The sequence below is a fragment of the Ambystoma mexicanum genome, chromosome 6q (genome assembly GCF_040938575.1).
Source record: "Ambystoma mexicanum isolate Mex_15411 chromosome 6q, UKY_AmexF1_1, whole genome shotgun sequence".
In the NCBI taxonomy this organism is placed as follows: domain Eukaryota; kingdom Metazoa; phylum Chordata; class Amphibia; order Caudata; family Ambystomatidae; genus Ambystoma; species Ambystoma mexicanum.
The window spans coordinates 182,949,668-182,970,836 of record NC_090937.1 but is presented as its reverse complement, the minus strand read 5'-3'; the positions used below and the strand labels follow the sequence as shown (position 1 = coordinate 182,970,836).

At 44.5% G+C, this 21,169-nt stretch overlaps 1 protein-coding gene across 3 annotated transcripts in view; it reads left to right on the top strand.

The window, feature by feature from the left end:
• APTX (aprataxin) overlaps window positions 1–21,169 on the top strand; it is a 620,836-nt gene that overhangs the window by 575,951 nt on the left and 23,716 nt on the right. For all 3 annotated transcript variants that reach the window (XM_069630613.1, XM_069630612.1, XM_069630614.1), the window contains exon 7: window positions 418–521. In XM_069630613.1, the coding sequence (XP_069486714.1) occupies window positions 418–521 (104 nt within the window). The remainder of the gene's footprint in view (window positions 1–417; window positions 522–21,169) is intronic.

Below are 21,169 nucleotides of genomic sequence, written 5' to 3'. Positions count from 1 at the left end.
TCCTCCAAGGTAAGCAGTGGGGAGGACAAAAGTGGGGATCATGAACTATAGCCATGTGAAAAGATCCATTAAGATAATTGATTTAAGAGTTACTTAAATGATTCAGTGTTTTAAATTGCAGAATAAAATGTGCAGTGTGATATCCGCCTTCTAAAGACTGCTAAGAGGCATCCCGGAAAGAGGACCCATATTTTAAGAAGAATGTTGATAAAGAAGGGGACTTTGAAATGCTTCCTTATATTTTATAAGGGATCCAGCAATCGAACTAAAACAAGTTGGGGTATAAAATTAAAATAACATGAGTGGTTTAGTGACTCTTGTATTTTCCTGTATGTCATATGTACTGCAACAGCTGCCCTGAACTTTGTGGATGTAATGATTTCAGTATAACATTTTGTTTTTACTTTGGTCATCTAGCCATGTCCATCTTCATGTGATCAGCCAAGACTTTGATTCTCCTTGCCTTAAAAACAAGAAGCACTGGAACTCATTCACTACGGAGTACTTCCTAGAATCTCAAGGTGAGGGTTTCTTTCTTTTGTTCAAATACATTTCACTACAGAGGAAAATAATAAACTGTTTTCTTCTGCCTCCATACATCCACACACTCGTAGCATTTAAGGCCATTATTCATCATGCTACCAGATCAGAAACCAGCCAACCAGCGTGTGAAGCTCTACTCAACTCCAGCTTCAGAACCTTATTAGTATTCTCCTAGTTAAAATATATAACCCAGCAAGTCTCGGCCGGCAGAAATACTACCTCAAAGCCAGTGGAATCAAAATTTGGGGCATAGAAATTGACTTAATAGTAGCCTCTGATTTCTCACCTAATTACCACTGCCTTGCAGGTCAAAGGCCACTTAGTCTAAGCGAAATCCCAGTAATATGTGAATGTGTGTAATTACGGTTGTTACTGCTTGTGTGTGCTGAATAGTATGTGTTGATCCCAGCTATGTGTCAGCCCATCATGTTCTAATCAAAAAGGTGGCATAGCTACACCAACTGCATCCATGTCAGTTAAGCCAGTATCTTAAGATGCCTCTTATTGTTTAGCCCTTTACAGATAAAGCACTTTATAAACCTCATAGTCACAGTAACAACCTCATAGCCACAATAACATCCCCACAGAGCTGTATATCCGACCAAAAAGCTTTAAACGTGTCATTGATGGAACTTCAGTGGTTTCCTATGTAAATGATGACATGTATTTAAGGGCAGTGAAAGGGTTCATCCCCAACTCAATTGAGCCCTACCTAGTCCCAAAACCATCATGTGATTCAAAATACCCTCCTGTTGCTCTTCCTGATTAAACATAACCAAACTGAACCAGCAGTGAACGTCCAATAAGATTGCTTGGTCTTAGGCCAGAGTGGGCCTCCTCTTGCGAGACCTTGCTTGCACAACCTTCCAGAACTCCCAGACTCTTATCGCTGAGTCAGCGCTTGATATATATGTTCATAGATCACAATTCAGTGACAGCTGGCAGGCCTAATGATCCTGCCGTCTGATCACCCGGTCCCAGTAGTCCAGCGACAGGCACACTGGTCTCATCGAGTTACATCCTCAGGCCAGGCCATGAGCGAAGGTAAGTCTGTTCCATGCCCATTGTATCATATATCCAGATGTCTGCTTTGCAGGGTTGGCCAGTCTACCATTGCCCATATCTGTCCCAATCCAAGCCAGCAACTGCCTCTGTCAGCCGTCGGTACCTCATTCATTAAGCTCCTGAGCACAAGATCTGATACAATTTACTTGGATAGAACTAGCTTTCAAAATGGTTGTGCCAAAGAGGTCATGTCCAGCTCCTGGGTACGGCCTTGTGTCATCCGATTTACCACAGAACTGTGACTCCACTGCTGCAAATGAGCCGGCACATGTGAAGGAAGCAGGAGGGCTATGGAAAGGATGGCATCCACTACACTGCAGCCAATTTACATCTCTGACCCTCCTGTCCAAGCTTCAAGCTCGGCAGTCACATCTCTGTAACTGGTAAATCTCCTCGCCAGAATAAAGCGGTTGTGGATTCCATAAGGGAAAACGTGATCTGTTGCCCCAAATGCTCCATCGCGACAAACCCACTTGTAATAATATTGTTTAAAAATCAGCAACACACTGCTTTGGATAATGGGAGCCTAATGTTGGATACGTTTGCCTCCTTATCAACTCGTCCCACACGAACACTGCTGTTCGAGCCAGACCACATAGCCTCTCCAGATGAGGCAGTGTCAGTCCTCTGGCTTCGTGGGTGTCCCGGCTGCAGGGCTATTTTAGCATTTGTTCAACGTAGTCTAGAGCAGTCTTGGGATCAGTAAATAAGCGTGGTCCATTTCCATGCATAAGCTTGTTTTGTAGTGGGTAGATGGTGTATTCACCAACTTTAGCGGGTGTGCCTTCTTGACTTCCTAGCACATTTTCTGGCCCTTTGCACTGTAAGCATCGAGTAAGGATGAAAGCTGATCATAGATTCTACTAGCTTGATGCTGTCACTGTTGCGAACAAGTCACAATAGGTAAGGACTTTGGATTTGTCTCTTTGACAGGGGAGGCAGGGAGACAGGGAGACAGGCAGTGCTCCAGATGAGATTTTGAAATGGGAGTATTTTACTCCCTATTTTCTTTAAAGTTGTGAATAAAAATATAAGTCCAATTCCCAATGTGATAAGCAAGTAAATATATTTTAACTGGAAAACAAATGGTTTTGTAATCATTATTCCTTTGCACCTAGTTATTCATACACATTAAAAGGTTTATTTTTTTCATTCAGACAGTGATACTAGTAGTTTCCTCCTGTGGTGCTATGGGCACTAGTGGTCCAAACATATCCATTGAGCTGTGTGGGTGAAAGCAGGGGCACAAGGTCCTACATGTCCGTTTCCTATTTTTTGTTGGGAGTATTTTGACTCCCTATTTCTATTTTTTGGGAGTATTTTCCTATTTTTAGGGAGTACAAGTGGCCGATATACCCCTTATCTATAGGACTGGTCACAGGTCCAGAGCTCATGTGCCCTACTAATGATGAATCCCCATACGATCTGCAGTTTACACAGCAACTTTGCATAATTATAGACAACTTGTTTGACACTTCAATTGATTAAGTGTCAAATCCCTGACACTGACAGTCCATTTACAGACTCTACAGTTGCCTGGCCGAATCGCAGGTTCTGTGAACTCATCCAGTGCATTTTGGTACCATTGAGCTTGGGTATATCCTCTCATTTATACCTTGGATATAGTGGCTTACATACACAAGTAGCAACCACACATTTTTTTGTGTTAAAATGATTGGAACTTAATAGCATCCAGCTACATATTTTTGTCTCAACGGACTCCTCCGTAAAAAGTTGATAAGGAAAATCGAATTGTCAACTCAAGATCAAGCATACTGAACTATCTTTTACATTTCAAACTTGTGAATTTCAGTGATCTATTTATGGGCCTTGAAAACGACCGTTGGTCGAAACACGTGTCGGCTGTTCTTCTTTGATAAATTAAAAACATTTCTCTTTGAGAATCACTACACTGATGGACTTCTTGGATTCACGTGGCTTTATTACAGAAAAATATAGATGGTTGACTCATTGTTTAGAATTTCTGATCAAGTGTGTGGTGTGAGCGCGAGATATCTTCCCGAACCAGAATTTTCTTTTACATACACAAGTATGTTTACATCTTCCTCCTGATGAAGACATTGACAAAACCAGCATTCCACGTCGAAACCGGTCGAGAAAATTTAAAAGGGATGTGATCTTTTTAATCTTGCTGTTTAGATCCACCTTTGCGATAGATTTTATGTAATAAGTTCTATTGCTGTCTTTAAAACACAAAAAATAATAAGACTGTTTGTGGGGATAACTTCTAAATCCCTCTTCTCAATGTTTTTGGTATGTTTTTTAGTAATTGTTGTATGTATGATTGTCACTGTGTGTTGAGTAATGGCTGAATGTTGCACTATGAATGTAAAGTGTGCTTGACTTTTAGCTATTTTAGGCAAATCCATGCTGTCTTGCTATGTTAAATAATGATGAAGTGTATAGTAGCATGTGATTGACAACTTTTTTAACATTTTTGTATCATGCTAAATAAATTTTGATACGCCATTTATAAAATAAATTTGTCCTCTGGATAATTTTTTTCAGGTTTTTGTGTTACAATAATACTCTGGTCCAGAGTGTAGAGTTCCCCTGCGTCTTTCAGTTTTGTACTACTAATGATGATGACATTTGATAGGTGAGCAGGGCCTTCCAAATAATTTTCTCTGTATATAGTCCCATCGATTTGCACAACGTGGTCTTTGAAACCAAGAGTATACAGAGGTTGCCCAAACTAGCCCTGCCCCCCACATTCTTGTAGTATCACTGTGACAGACTTTAGGTGGTCAGAAATCGGGATTTCTCTTCCAGGGCTACCAACTGGTCTTCTGTGACTCTGATCCGGGTTTCTGCCTTGTGGTCCTGCCCAACGGCTCCACCAGCAACTGCTACATGGAGTTTCGGATGAACAACCACGGGAAAGGGGGGCAGGCACCCGGAAAGCACTGCTGGATCATAGAATCATCGTTTTAGTAGTAGTACTTTATTTATCAAGCGCAAAAGTAATTGGCAGTAAAACTAGTTTCAAGGCACCATTTACAAAACGCATGCAAACAACAACAAATAATAATAACATAAGAAAACAGCACACGATTTTCATCATATCCTACTTGCCATCCACTCCATAGGTAGCTAGAATGCCACCTCAGGCTGTAGCAAGTTTTGTGACAGAGAATAGTGCTTTATCTGACGCAAGTCTCTGGAGAGAGTTGGATTTCTGTGATTAGTGCAAGAGAAACCACTAGCCCTGAGCACTTGACAGGTTTACTATTGGACAAACATGTTTTTGTGGGCCTACCTTACAACATGTAAGAACCATTGTTTAAATTATTAGCATTAGATGTCCTGTGCTGTTTTAGCACTAAAACAAGCATTTACACTTGAACTAAAGTGCCTCTTTGTACTCCAAACTAGAAATAAACAAAGAATATTCACTCTTTTATTTAACATTTATGCATATTTTTTTAAGAGATATGAGCATTACAAATTGTCAAGCAGTACGTCCCCAATATTAACAATGTAGTTCAATATAATCCTAGCATCCTACTACTCTCCTATTCACTTGTAGAAATCAAAAGCCTACAACTAATAGAGTATAGCCACCTAAAATATTGCACGGTAAAAGTTACAAATATATTCTTACTAGTAATCTAAAGCCATGTATTCAAGTGCAGGTTAAACCGTTAAAATACAGCTTCTGACTTTCTCCCTGCATACGTGCATATATGGATCCACTTATCCTGGCTAGGGAACTGCAAGTAGAGCAGAGGCATCTGAATGCACTTTGCCCAACCTTAATGTAAACCAACATCTGTGTACATCCACAAATCGGAGAATAGTTGGACGCTAACCTAAACAAAAATACACAGTGCCACCTAGTGGCTATTTACAAAGTGACACATTTATCCCAGAAAGCATGTCGACTTACTCTGTATGGTAAGCCGAGCAGTGATACAAATGACTTTTCAAACAACTTTTAGTCATCCAATAAGCTCCATGCTGTACCTAAAAGTGCAAATGTCAGGATAACAGAAAATTGGTCTTGTTACCAGAGATACTTTCTCCCCCTATTGTATCGGGTTCCCTAGCGTTGACAGGTCCTCGTCTTCCCTCTGCAGACATCAGAGAGTCCATAAACCTAGTTGAACAACAGAGATCCAAGCGATTGGCCAGCTCAAAAGTTCAAAACCTACCCTTCATTAGTCCATACCTATTGTAAATAACATGTAATCACTTGCTTATTTAGGCTACTGAGTCTGGGCCCCCTTGCTGCCCTCTCTGATTCCACCTTTGCTCCCCCTCTAGGTCTTTTCTCTGCTCTGTACCGATCAGCGGGCATATCCAGTGTAAAGGTTTCCATATAAAAGCCATCTTTACAAAAAGCTGCCAGAAAAGGGCTGTGGTGTGACCCGCCCAATAAAAGTGTCTCCGTTAAACCAAACAAGGAGAGCAGGGGTTCCGGGGGTGTCCCCCGCTTCCATTGCATGGGTTGCGGGGGCCACAGCACAGCCTTTTTCCGGCGGCTTTTTGTAAAGACGCCTTTTTAAACGGGGACATGTTCACATGGAACCGCAGCCGGATGAGCCTCAGTTACTATTGGTTTCTTTAACCTGGGTCTGTTTGTGACCCAAGTGTTCTTTCAGTGGTCAGGGTCTTTCCTCACCCGTGACGTATGTCAAGTCCTGGCTCCAACAGGAGTTGTGTGTGATTTAGACTGCCATCTTTCACACAGTCTTCTGGCTCCTCCCAAGGCTTCCTCCCCGGATTGTAGAAATACACACTATGGAGATGGCAAACGACCTCTGTCTCTGGTTTGTTTGGTTCTGTTGGCTACCTCGGGTCCAGGTTTCCATGTGACTGAGTGTTGCCTTAAATTACGCAGATGGGGAACATGCCTAATGAACATTACCGTCTTGTCACCCAGCCCCAGTAGTCCAGCAACAGGCACAAGGGTCTCTGTTACATCCACCCGCCAGGCCATGAGGAAAGATCAGTCTGTTCCTTTCTCATCCTTTCATATATTCATAAGTCTACTTCGCAGGTTACAGGGTTGACCTTGGATTGCATATCTTTTTGAGTCGGTCCTTCACTAGACTTTTTTGCGTTTTTTCTCTTTATATGAAGACTTCCGAATCTCTAGTCTTACCATGGATCTCCTTTGGACCTTGGCTTTACTTGGACATCACGTTAGGTCTCTTCATAGAACTCAATTCTTGCCTTCACAATTTGGTTTCAGGTTTCCCAGTATGCCTCTCTCACGAGCCTTGGTTCTCAGGGTTCCCAGCAGACCTTTCTCCCTAGCCTTGTTTTAGAATATACATCAGGCATTTTAGGCCTCAGGGCCTTGGAACACTTGCCCTTCTGCTATGGCCACTGTATTTACCTTGGGTTGCCGGTGGAGTTTATATGCCCTAAAGCCTCCAATTTCCGCAAATCAGAGGTATTAATTTTCACTGTTTGGTGCTCGTGGAATACTGACTCTCCTTCTAGCAGATCCCTTCAGCGGGTGGGGGGGGGTTCAGCAGCTTCTCCCAGAGACTGGACAAGCTCCATCAACTAATGTTATGCAGAAACCTGTGCAGTTCCCTTAGGGACCACTGCAAAAAGTTTAAGTTAAGACTACAGGTGTTGGCAGTAAACCCAATTTGTCAATTTGTAGCAGTCTGTACCACTCAGATTTACCTGGTAGCTGTGGCTGAGCAGTCAGACTTTTCTCAAGAAGAGTTAGGCAGTATATAGAGTATACACATTAGGTACAAAAATACAGTAGCACAAGCAAACACTGACCAGAGTTTTGGTATAAAAGTATATAATTATTTAAAAACACACTTGTAAAAAAAATACACTGGCACTAATATGTCAAGCAAGCTCAAACAGTCATTAGAAATATATACACCTCCCTGATTAATTATTCGACAAGTCTTAGGAAAAGAACACCACTTATTATCAAATACAGAGGTGAGCACTTAACCAAGATGGCACTCCAATAATTATTTAAAAAGGGAGGGAAAAGGCAGAATTAGAAAAGCACACAATACCAACACTTTTAAAAGAACCACAGCAAGTCAAGAAAGGCAGAGTCTACTGTAGAGCAAGAAAGTTCATAGGCCAGGCCCACTCTTGGAGAGAGCAAGGCGGAATGTGCCCAAGATCACACAGTTGAAGTACACTTTAAAAGTCTTTGCAGATAGTTCAAAAGGAGTTGGATCAGTTCAAAAAAGTTAGTTAACAGGTCCAAGGTCACCCCAGGATAGAGAGTCAAGGATTTACGGGACACCTTGAACAGTCTGTTGCAAGGGAGACCAGGCGGGACACTACCTGAAATGGTGAGAAAGCTCCAGCGGGGGCAGTTGTTCCTGGCAGCGGGTGCAAGTCGGTGTTTCGTCCAGGGGAAGAGAAGGTCTCGACGTGGAGGAAAGCTGGAGGTCGTTGCACTGCCAGGGAAGAAACCAGCTGCAGAGTTTCTTGGTTAAAAGGTACTACCCTTTTATTCGCGGTAGTGGTGAAGCATGGTTATCCGGCCGCCGGGGTGCTTGGCACGGGCGATTCAACCACGAGACGATCCAGAAAGGCGAAAAGAGGGCGAACTGGTTAACCCCACCAGTTCAAAGGAAGAAGACACTCCAGGAAGAAGATCTTCTGTCATCGGGAAGTGGTGAGGCGATTCAGCATGGCTCCACCGGTGGTGTCGTCATTGCAGGTTGGCTCAGCTTCTCCCTCTTCGGATTCTTTAGGTCCTGTGGCGACTTCTGCAGTTCCAGTCCCCAAAGCCCTGCTTTTATGCAGAAAACCCCCATTCACCAGTCCTAGCTGTCACTCGAACATGCTAAGTGGTGAGCCGGGCGGCTCACCACTGGGCCAATCACACAAGAGTGCGACTTGAGTTGCAGAGGCAACTCAGTCCAGGGTGCCTATTCCCCCTTCCACACATCCTGTAGACCCGGAAAGAGTGGCACAACATTTGGAGGCTTCTGTGCAGAAGCCCGCCAAAAGTGGAACAAAGGGCTCGACTTGGGTTGGAGTTACAGAGGCGAACACAAACGCCATTTTAAAACCGTGTCCTGGCAAAAAGACCCAACAGGGGAATAAATATTAAATAAATAACCCGGCGGTATCTTTAACATTGCTCCAAAAAAGTGGTGCGTTTAAAATGAATGGGAAAATCCCATAGGAAATATTCCGTTGGAATATTTTACGTGGAAACCACTGCCACCATCCAGAAACTCGACGAGGGGGGACTGCACAGAGCCCCCTCGAAAAACAGACCCAGGGGCAATCTAATGACCCCTACCATTACCTCCAGAATATGATGGTTTGTACTGGTTCTGTTCACAATTTAAGACTAGTAAAGTCAATGGTGACTTTACATGCCCTGGGAGACAGTAGTCAGTCCCAGGGTATGGAGTCTTTGTTTGGGGGTCACTATGACACCCCTGTGTTACTGCACTGAGGGTGCTGTGTAACACACATCCCAAAAACACATGAAGCCCTATGGAGTAAAAGACCCCATAGCCCATAAAACACATTACAAAGTCAAAGGACATTCTCAAATCATGCCTAAGAGTGGGAGAAAAAGAGTCTCACTCTTAGCAGGAGAAAAAAATAAACCCCAAAAATCCAGCAAAGCTGCTGGGGGACTCACTAGGTTTGGGAAATTAGCCTATACAGAGAATTCTCCCTAACAACTAACCTTCTTAATACAAGTTTCCTTCCTCTGGTTCTCCCCTGGCCGCAAAGGAGTAGGGACTAACATATCTGTATCCCTCGGAATATGCTCTTCATCTGGGCTATGTTGGCCATTGTCATACTCCCTTCTGCCTGGGTTTAGGGTCTCTTGACATAGGTTTTTCTTTCCTTGTGTTTGGATCTGCAACCTTTTGGTTAGTCCCTTCATATAGGTAGCTCCCCCCTCTTTAACCCTTCTCAGCCTTGGGCTTATATTAATTAATTACCTGAGGGTCTTGATTGGCCATAGTCAGTCTCCCAGAGGAGTTAGTGAGCCGCAGCCCTAGGTGCCATCTTGGATTTTACCAGGTTGTATTGCGCCATTCTGCCTTTCCCTGGACAGATCAGTCCAGCATCCTTTCAGTTTTGAGGATGCATTATGCAAGTATGTTTTTGTTTCTTCATACTTCGTCCTGATAATCATCCTCTGTGGTCTTGAGGCTGTCTGCGAGCACCGCTGATATGCGCTTCACGGGTTTTGCCATATTCTTCCATCTCCTTCCAGAAGCCTGCAGTGTTCTTTGCAGCTTTACCGGTTCCATAAGAAATGGTTTCCAAGTTTGGGGAAGGTACATGGGTGGATTGACCTTCACCTCTTGGATCCCATCTCTCGGTGTTAATGACCGGTATCTGTTTCCATTCGGGATCAAATGGAACAAGGGTGTTCTGGGACTTGTAGTCCCTCCAGATCTCCAAGGACTCCCAGGATGTTAACTGTGTCTCCTGCAGACCAGGTCCATGGGATCCTACCTCGACAGCCTTCGAGGAAACACATTGGGTAGTGGCCATCCCAACCCTATCCCTAATGATACATGATGAATCTTGCAGAGTCATCACTGTACCCCAGCCTAATATCTCCTCCAATATGGCCAGGGGATGGCAGCCGCTACCTGATCCTAACCCCGGGGGGTGTTATCATGCAGGAGGATTGCGTGGGAGGAGAAGGCTGTCGGGGGGGCGGGGGGGAGGTGGAGGGGCGAGTGGTTACTCCTTTGGGAGAGACACAGTATTCATCTTGTGAGAATGAATGTAAGTATCTGATTGCATGCTGTCATTGCACAAGTCCCTCTCATAAGGAAACCCAAGAAAATGTCTGTGAAAGGTTACCTAGACAAAATAAGTTGCACCCCTTGGGAGTTCCCAAATCTAATGTAATATCCTCCAATAGTCAGGATTCTGTCTTGTGTGGCAGTCCTGACCCTGACATGAAGTCACACATCAATTCTATAACATTTCCTAACTCTGATGACATCCAATTCAGTAGTCCCATAGCAATGAAAGGATATAAAAAGCTCAAACCCATTATGGACTTTAATATCCATAATGACTGTGGTATTGAGATGAGGAAGAAGAACCGGGAGTCAATGAGGTTCAGAAATGCCATTGAAAAGAATATGCGGTCCACTTGTTTGGATGCAAGACACCCGAGCGGGACCTTTAAAATTGAAGATGAAGAACAGCTGTGGGTAGTGGGAGATGGAAGCAGAAGAAGAAGTAGAGACTCTGCTCTCCGAGGCTGCAGCTTGGGACCAAAGTGTGGGTGGGGCATCAGGTGTAAAGAAGAGCGAGGAATTGTCAGAGACGGTGTCCACAAGGAAACGGGGAGATCGGGAGAGCCGTGGTTGCAGGAAGCTGATCAGCTGAGGCTCCCAGATGGAGAGACACAGACAGCGTGAGAACCAAAGAGGTCCCTGAGATGCCACCAAGAAGAGCCACCGTACCGCACAGTACCTAAGGACATTGAAGCCACCAACAGTAACCAGTGGGCCTCAGAAGAACCACAGGGCACTGGGGCACTTCATAATGTTTTCGGCTACCGTGAATAAGCTATGGGTAGTCTGAGAGCGAATTAACAGAAGGCGGGGGGCAAGGACAGATAAATGAATGCCTAACTAACACCCCTTATTGGAGAAATATAAGAAGGCAAACAGGGTGCAATTTCCCATTTATTAGAAGTCAAATTGGGGAAACCTGTAACCCTCATTGCTAACAGCCATAAGGCTGTCTAGAAGAAGGAAAAATGCAAAAAGGGAACAATTGTCCATTTATGAGACGTCAACTTGGGGGGAAAACTGTAAACCATATTTCTTCTACAGAAACCAACTGTTGTGGTAGGATTTCTCTTACTGACAGAAGAGGGAACCATGAAACTGACCTTTTAGAGTTAGTCCTGGCAGGCAAGTAGACCAGGAGAGAAATAGTTGATTGAAAGAAATGTGGTTGTGGTAAAAGGTGTTGAAGAAGATACCTTGAGAATTGTTCTTTTGACAAACTGTTGCATCACCAACAGTGGTGGGTGTGCTATGCTGACAAAAGCATTCCATTGCAAGAAGCATTGTGGTGTGTTAAGATTTACTTTGAAGTCTGAGAAAGACACTATATGGAGAAAACAATTGCCTTGGTTTATGAACTGGTATTTGTGAAAGAAGAGCGCAATTGCTTTGGTTTGTGAACAAGTGTTTGTAAAGAAGACATTTGCTTTTTGAAGTGGAAAGACGTAACGTATGTGAACACATTTGTGTTGAACTGAACATATTTTTGTTGAATCAGAACCTCTTTAAGGCTACTCCTGAATTTATCCAGGTGAAGGGGGTCCAACCCTGGTCACAAGGAGTACTTTCAAAAACATCTAATTTTGAGCTTTTGCATTGTTTTGTTGAACTGAAGTTAGCCAACTATTCTTGTCCATTTGTGTTGCATGTATTACTGTGAGTGTCAGAAACTATTGGGCATTAGGTCATCTTTCTTCAGTTTTAGTTTGCTAGGTAGGGATACTCTTGTTAGGATAGGCAGTGGTCCCAAACCTTATGTGCGCAATAAGCAAAATGTGTCACGAACCGCCGTCCCTGGAAACTATGGTGGAAATGGAAGAAGGGCTACTGAGTGGAAACTAATGCAGCGCTCTAGTTGTTTACGGCGCGTCACGTACAAATACGTGTCACGCCTAAGCGACGATGCGTTGCAACCCTCCTTCTTTGGGTATACACGCTTGTTCTCCGTCCACTGTTCTGGTGGTTCCCGCTGCCTTGCCGCCTTCCTTGCTTTGTCTTCTCCGCACCTCCTTCCTTTCTTTCTCCTAGCGGTTCGTTCTATTCTTCCGACCGCCATTCTGCCCCTCCTGCGCTCCGCTTTCCTTCGGAGCGTCCTTCCACTCCGAACCTTCCTTACTCTTACCTTGTGTTTCTACAACGCATCTGTTAACACGCATTTGCGTATCCTCTTCCATACCTTCTGGAAAGACGGGATACGCCATTTTCGTCTCACAAAGTCGACTGCATTCAAGAACCGCAGTTTAACATCATCCCAGGGTTTTTCAGCTTTGCTTTTCCCTGGCCGTGGGGCGGTCCCCCTGGAGGCCCCCACTGCCAGGCTGGCTGCTAGTAGGCAGGAAGGCCTCCGGCGGGGCTCTTCCTAAGACTCGTCCAAAAAAGCCAGAGCACGCCTGGAGGAGCCAGAGGGAGATATCTTCAGAAGACTCATCCGAGGAATCACGGACAGGTGAGGAGGAAGGGGAATCTGGGTCAGAAGAATTGTTCTTGGATAGTTTACCCCACATTCCTGAGAAAATGTGCAGATCTAATGAAATGGTGAGCAACATTCATTTTTCGATGGAACATCCCAGCACTCAGTTGGCGGACAAATGATTGCAACACAAATTAGAAATGTGATACACTGAAGACTGCTTATAGAACATCTTAATTTGCAGCACTTGGTAATCTAGACCACTTGCAATTCTAGAAAAGTGAATTTGCATGGCCTTTGAGCTTCATTTGACATTAAGTGGTTGTTTACAGGAAATGTTGAGGACATTGAGTGGTCAGTAGTGCATTTTTAGACGAATGGGTCCCGTTAAGTCGTTAAAAATATAGTACATTGGTCAATTCACAGGACTTCCAAGAGTGGGGAGATACAAGTTTACAATTGCATATTAGCCATATGCTAGCTGCATGTCAAGAAGTGCCAAAACGTATTTCGTCGTAGGGACTTTTTCAAGGCATGGCTGCGCAGGCACAGTTGGGTGGGTAGCTGGTAAGCTTTGTGTATGTTCGGACCTGGTAGGTCCTGGGGGTGAGTAGCTGAGTAGCTTCTAAAGCCCGGCTGGACTACGTGTCGTGGAGCGGTTTCACAGCGATCGTCAGTTTTTGCAGCTAGCATATGGCTAATATGCAGTTGTAAAATTATGTGTCTGCCCACTCTTGGCAGTGCTGTAAATTGACCAATGCACCATTAAAATCCGACGAACTATAAAGATCCAACTGTGTCCAACAGTTTCCCAAAAGGTAGCAGGCGCTCCTCTCCAGAGAGAACATGACATGATAACCTGTTCTGAGATGAGTTTGCAGCACACATTACAAAGTCAAAGGACATTCTCAAATCATGCCTAAGAGTGGGAGAAAAAGAGTCTCACTCTTAGCAGGAGAAAAAAATAACAAGCTTTTTGCTCACTGTACCTTTCACAGATGGGAAATATCCATTTGCATATCAGTCTTTGTCCCGCCCACATGGGCAGTCCAGCACCGAAATGCTATGGCAATTCCTCTCTGAACAAGAGTAGCAACAGCAACCCCATACACGTGTTTCAGCCTTGTTGGGCCTCATCAGTGAGATGAAGCTGTGCCTCTCTGAGCACAGTGAGCAGGGAGACCACGTCTGGTTGCCCCCAGGTAACAAATGTGGGCGGGACAAAGAATGATATGCAAATGGATATTTCCCATCTGTGAAAGGTACAGTGAGCAAAAAGCGTGTGCTGCAAACACTCAACTCAGAACAGGTTATCATGCCATGTTCTCTCTGGAGAGGAGCGCCTGCTACCTTTTGTGAAATCTGTGTCCAATAGTTATTGGGTATGTAAACTAGGTACTACCATACCTTTTGGCAACTGCCATCTCCAGCACCATTACAAGCGAGGTTCCAAACCCAATTCCCCAGTTTCAGACAGAGGAGCTCTGTCCCACTGGAACCTCAACACGAGGCAACAGAAAGAACTGTAACCGACCCAAGAGAACAGATCAGCACAGGGGTCACACCTTTCCTATAAGTTCCTACCCTCTCAATACAAATATAGTAGGACTAAATAAACATTAGCAGTGGTTTCAGGCTCTCTATCAAAATAGTTTAAAGAAATGTAGTGCAAATGTTTGGACCGTAAAATTGGTCACAAATGGAGCACTAAGTTGCAGGTGTACTTTCGGATTCTGCCTGGGTATTTTCTGGGATCATTAGGGGCAAATGGTGCACTCCTAAGCATACACGATCAGCAATATTGTTCCACAGTCATTGATTACTGTATTGTGGATTTTATTTTATTCTGGAATATTATTACATTTTGCAATTCTGATTGAACAAAGAGTGAACACTAACCTCTTGATTTAATTTTCCAATGGCCAGGATAGGCATCACAAAGAAGTCAGCCAGAGGCGCTGGTTGGCGATGCCTAAACTCGTCAAGGGGACATTGAAAAGAATTACAAAATCACATGAAATTAAGATATTCTCACAAAGGAAAGTGTTAGTTTGTTTGAGTCTTTGGTTGAAAATATCTGGGACAGGGGTATTGACAAACAGCATCCCCAGGTTCAGGAGGGCCGAGTTATAGAAAGTGATGCCCCATTGTTCGATGCAGAATGTCGAATTTCTAAAACAACACTGAACCATTATTTTATGAGTGGTGTGCACATGGCTGCTCAAATTTATAGTTTCAAAAGGCCATATAGAAATTGCCAAAAGACACAAAAAAAAGAATTTCTTGATAAACAATGGGAGCTTTTCGAAGGACACCAAATTGTTTCATGTTTAGTGCAGTTGTCGAGACACGCATGATGCCATCTTCTTGGACAAGTAATGCTTGGACCACCAGCCTTCCACGGTTATAGGCCATCCTCACTGGGCATCGCCAGTAAGATATTCCCCAAACGTTTGTTGTTCAGACTGGACAAGAGGACTCAAAGTAACAATATCTTGAAACCCTCCCAAGCAGGTGTCAGGAGAGGGCTTAGTATAGTTGGCCACTGCTTCACTCTGCGCGCCATCATGAAGAAATGCAGCAATGTTAAGTGAGGGAGATTATTTGGGGCTTTTTTCAGATTTAGAGAATTTGATTTGATTGATAAGAAACAATGTGTCAGAATTTACATTTGATTGAAGTCCCTAATGTTTTATTGAATCTTATCCAACTGTGATATGCAGACATCTCAGCCTCTGTCCATTATACAAGATCAGGGAGTTATACATTGTTTTCCCACACCAATAAAGGTGAAAAGCAGGGCTGTCAGTTGGTGCCAATTTATTCTTTTCAGGTGTTGATTCAAGTACTTCTCTTAGGAAAGTTAATCCACCCTCTCCGAAGGGTACATTTTATAGCATGCTTTTTAATGCCAAAGACACAGCTATTTTGGGCTTAACACCGGCAGGTCTCCAGCAGGACCTGCTAATTACAATTTACATTTTTGGGAACTATAGTTGGAAATTGAATTTGATAAAAACAAAAATGATGGTATTTGTGAAAAGGGTGAAACCTTGCAGCTAGTTTAAAATGAACATACAGACGAGGGGGCAGTCTCATTTTCATTTGAACCTACTCGTCTCAAAGATCAGTGCTTGGGTCATTCATTTTAAGAAGACAGACGAAAGTGCATCATTAAGGATAAAATGTTTTTTTACATTTTTATTTTAAGATTGGGGCATTCTGATTGGGAAAGTGCCTGGAGGTATACAAGGCAAAAGTCTGTTCCATGATTTTTATGGAAGTGGAATCTAGGGTGATTCAAACTGTTATGTCCTGGAGGGGTCGAAAAATAAATGAATGTACCAAATAGCACGTTTCCCTGCAGATACAGCTAGTTGCTCCTTATGAGCTGAATGGGGGATTTTCACTTTAAAGGGGTGGGGCTAGTTAAGATTTTGTACTTATTTTTTAAAAGCACATCTGAGATTTTCTGCAAATTTTAAAGATAAAGTGAATTTCAGGGTAAGTTATATTGCAGCCTCCCCTGTTAAACAAAAATACTTGTGCTACAATGGTTTGTAATGCACTATCTATTTGGATAGGGGGTGGGATATATCTACATTTAGCACATTAAATCAACTCAAAATAGCTTTTAAACCAAGAGCCTGTCCGATGGGCAGAGGCCGATGTCCAAAATATGCATAGGCTAAACTCTTTAGCTGTGTATACAGACTTATGCACACATATAAGATGGCAAGGAGAAATCTGTGAAATAAGACCCCCAGAATACAGGAGGCTGATACTAATGGTATGTGTAAATGTACCCACCCCTCATTAATTTATGATTTTATATATAGCTTGTTTGAATATGTTAAAACTGTTTTTTTATTTTGAGCTTGTTCTATGTGACTTTTCTGAAATATGATACAATAAATATTGATCGAGTAATACTGGCCGTTACATGGTAGGCTTTGACGATCATTTCACTGGGGCTTTGGAGGTTACCTCCTAAGAATTATTTTGGCATGTAATGGCAATTAGTACCCGGCGAGGCTCAATGAGCTTGTTAAAAGCAAGCTCATGGGCCCTCGCCCGGGTCTTACCTGCCTGACAACGCTCTGAGGATCTGGCATCCGGGAGTTCTTTTCCACGAGTGGCCACCATGGAAAGGAGAAGGGACTGCGTATAGTCCCTTTGCCCCTTCCATGGTGACCATTTTGTTTGTTTATTTTTTTCTGTTCATTTTAATGGCCTCTATGGAAAGGGAGAAGGGACTACATGTAGTCCCATCCCCCACGATCCCTGGTGGCCAATTTTGTTTTTCTCGAGTCGAGAAACGGTTGCAGTGCTGTTTCTCAACTCGAGAAAAATTTCTCTTAGTACCCCGGTACGATATGCCGGGGTGCTAATGGCAATATAACCCTTGGAGGGGGGCATTACTGCTAGGGTAATGCCCCTGGGGCTTCGTTTAAGCCCTCGCTTTGCTCAGGCTTCTAACTATGGCCTCAGGGGCATTAACCTACCAGTAATGCCCCCCTCCTCGGGTTGTATTGCCTAAAAAGTGCATTTTAAAGCTCCTGAGGCCTCTTACATTGGTAAAAAAAAAAGTGGCTAGGTATAAAAATAAGTTTTCTGAAGGATTTGGAGCCTCTTTTCTCTACGCAAAATAGATTTTACACACGTCTTGGTGGCAAACATTGGTCAAAACTCAGCATTTGATGACCACTTCATAGAGGGGTGTGGTGTTAAGTATTTAGCTGAATTAATTGGTTTGTTAAATTTATTAACACTTTAACTTAATTGGATTTGAATATAGGGCAAATTAACTAAGACAAATGTTGCATGCATTTACCTATCTGTCTATTAGCCACTGGCCAGATGCATCTTTTCCACTAGGACAATATGTAATAATATTTCTGATGTTTGTTAATCTGCTTAGAATCACATGCTGTGCATAGGTCCGACATCCAGTGGTCACTGCGGAGTATTGCATTTTGTTTTTCGTAGTCGAAAAGGGGACGTCGACAAGGCGTGTCTGTAACACACAATCCCTCACGCGTCGAGGTCCCTCAGATTGTTTTTTTCCGCCCAGTTTCTGGTCGCCTTTCGCGGAGCTCCTAGAGAGACATTGCTAATACTTGCCACGGACCTCGGTCCTTTGTTATACTTAATATATTGTTAACGATCCCTCCCCTCGACGTTAGCTGTGAAGCTGTTTCTCCGCCAAACAGATTTTCGACGGAGAGGAAGAGCGGAGGAGATCCTTCGGCGCTGCCGAACACGTGGCCTGGCCTCGACGGCCAACATACAGTAGGGAGAGTGGGGGTTCGAACTTTCATCTTCTCTTTGAGAATGTCTTTCTTTCTCCCCTTTCTTTCCCTTGGGGTTGTTATCGCCAGCTATTATTGCCTCAGCTATGGAGAGGACACCTTTTAAGTTCTGCCCACGCTGCAGGGGCAAATATACTTGGAAGGATAAGCACAAGCTCTGTAATCGTTGCTTGCCCCTCGATCACAAAGAGGACAGCTGCGCAGCCTGCAAGCTCTTGAAACCTAGAACCCTTAAAGAGCGAAGGGTTAAGAGGTGGGCGGACTACGCGATGTCGAAGTCAGTTTCCTCACCCGCTGCCGCTGTTACTGAAAGTGACGAGGAGGGCGATAACTCGACGTCCGTTACGGAAGTCATGAACCCCCAGAAGGAGCGTTCCCGCTCCTCGACGTCCGTCCCCGGCCCCAACGGGCTCGGCTCACGCCCTGCTTATGGGGATGAACACCCCGGCGACAAGGACGCACATAAACCCCATAAGGCTAAACATACAACCCACGGCTCTTCTTCGTCGAGAACGAAGGATCCATCAGCGCCGAAGGGGACGCAGGGCACTCCGGCGTCTACCGCAGACCGTAAAGGTCTCAAGCCCCACCCGCAAACGCAGCCGCGACCAGCGATTGGGCTTTCATCTAACACGGGCGCTACCCCAAAAACATCTGACGTAACGCTCCATAGAGCGGCTGTCGAGGTACAACGCGCAACGCACACAACGTCGACACCAGAGCCCTCGACTGACAAACTCGTTGTTGAGAGCCTAGCGAGAATTGTCTCCGAAGACAAACGTGTGCGGACGACGAAACAAACGTCGAATACCGTGACGAAAAAGCACAAAGGTAGCCAAGAACTGCCCCTTTCATCGAAGGACGCTTCTGAACTACCGGAGGGCTTTTCAGAAGGAGACGGAAACCTCTCGTCGACGTTGTGGGAGCGTTCGAAGCGGTTCGAAGGTGAAAACACAGATTTCCCCCCTCTAGACTATTCAGGGGTACCCCATGAGACCCTTGAAAGACTCCATTCTTGCATGGAGAAAATGGAAAGGTTTCTAGGAAACCAAGACCCACCCACTCACAAAAGACAATGGCCCCAGGATGACCCTAGAGTCAAGATTCCTAGGCTGGTTCCCCCTTCCACAAATGTATATCACCTCACTGAGGAGGAGCAATACCTTCAGGAAGATGAGGAGTGTTTGGGTGGGGAAGAAGAAGAACTTGAGGAAGAGGGGTTCGAAGAAGATCCTTACACTAATTTCGAAGAGGATACAGCTACCTCGCAGCCCTGGCAATCCCCGTCAGTGCAGCCTTGGCAATCCCCATCAGTGCACTCAGACCCTGATGCCTTTCACCCTTCTCCTCTCAAGGATTCACATATTGGGAACTCATCTCCCATAGATGACCAACCTTCCCTCAATGCACTATTGTGCAAGGCAGCAGCGCATTTTGAGATTGACACAGGGGAAACTCTTCCAGACATAGACTTTGTAGAAAGAGTTATTAATGAAAAAGCCCCTGTTAGCCAGTCTATTCCACTCCTGGCTTCTATTAAGATAAGAATTTCTCCTTCCCTTTCTAATCCAGCTTTAGTAAGAGGGGTCAACCCTAGAATAGAAAAGCTCTTCAGCCCTTCATCCTCTGACCCTTTATACATCAGAGGACACTCTATTCCGGACTCCCTTGTAGTTACCAACACAAGAAAAAGAGCAGGGGTACCACTATCCACTAGTGAAGCACCACCTGACAAAGAAGGCAAGAAGCTTTACGCACTTGGGAAGAGAATCACGACCTCCGCCGCCTTCTCTACTAGAATTGCTAATAACAACTCCCTATTAGCTAGCTTCGCAGATGCACAGTGGAGCAAGCTGCGCAGCGAGGCAGAGGACGCACCTGAACCCCTGCGGTCACGTCTGCTAACTGTAATATCAGAGGGAACACTTGTAAACCAGGGCATCGTTAAGAACTCCCTAGATGCCACTGAGACTGCTGGCCGCTCCCTGGTTCAGGGAATACTTCTCAAACGACACGTTTGGCTACGCAATTCAGGTTTTAAACCCGAAACCCAAGCCTCCCTCATAAATAAACCCATAGAACAGACGCATCTGTTTGGGAAGGCAGTTGATGAGGCACTAGAACATGCTAAGAAAGAGTTTGATACCATCAAGACTCTTGATCAAATATCTAGACCCCCTAACAGGCGAGGCTATGGTAATAGACGCTCCTTTCGTGGCCAAAGACAGCAGCAAAACCAACAACAATTTTACTCTGCTACCAACTGGCCCTCTAACCAGGGTAACACCCAGGTCAGTCAAAGAGGCCAACGGCGTGGCAGAGGAAGAGGTCGTGGCTCCAGCCCCAGAGGTTCCATGCCCAATACCAGCAAATGACGCGAAGATTCGGGTCCCCTCCCATGCATCACCGGTCGGGGGCCGGCTCACATCGTTCCTATCAGCATGGGAGGGAATATCGTCAGACCGATGGGTATTATCAACCATAACCCACGGATACTGCATAGAATTCAACGGTTACCCGAAGTACAAACCCCCACGAAACCAACGCAGATCACCGGAGCACCTCACCATTCTTTTACAAGAAGTAGAAGAACTACTGAAAAAAGAAGCAATAGAAGCTGTCCCCCTATCTCAGGTAACAGAAAGTATTTATTCAGTGTACTTCCTTGTACCCAAAAAGGACTTAACCATGCGCCCTGTATTAGATCTGCGCCCAGCGAACAACTTTGTCAAACCACAGAAGTTTCGTATGGTGACCTTGCAGGAAGTAATCCCACTGTTATCACAGGGGGATTACATGACAACGCTAGACATGAAAGATGCATACTTTCATATTTTAATGTTGCCAGCACACAGAAAATACCTCAGGTTCAAGATAGAGAACAAACACTACCAATTCAGAGTACTACCCTTCGGGATAGCTTCTGCTCCAAGAGTATTCACAAAAGTACTGGCAGTAGCAGCGGCCCACCTGCGAAGGCTATCCATCCCAATATACCCTTGCCTCGACGACTGGCTCATAACCGGGGATTCTTACGAAACATGCTTCTCCAATACCCAAAAGACCGTAAACTTTTTGTA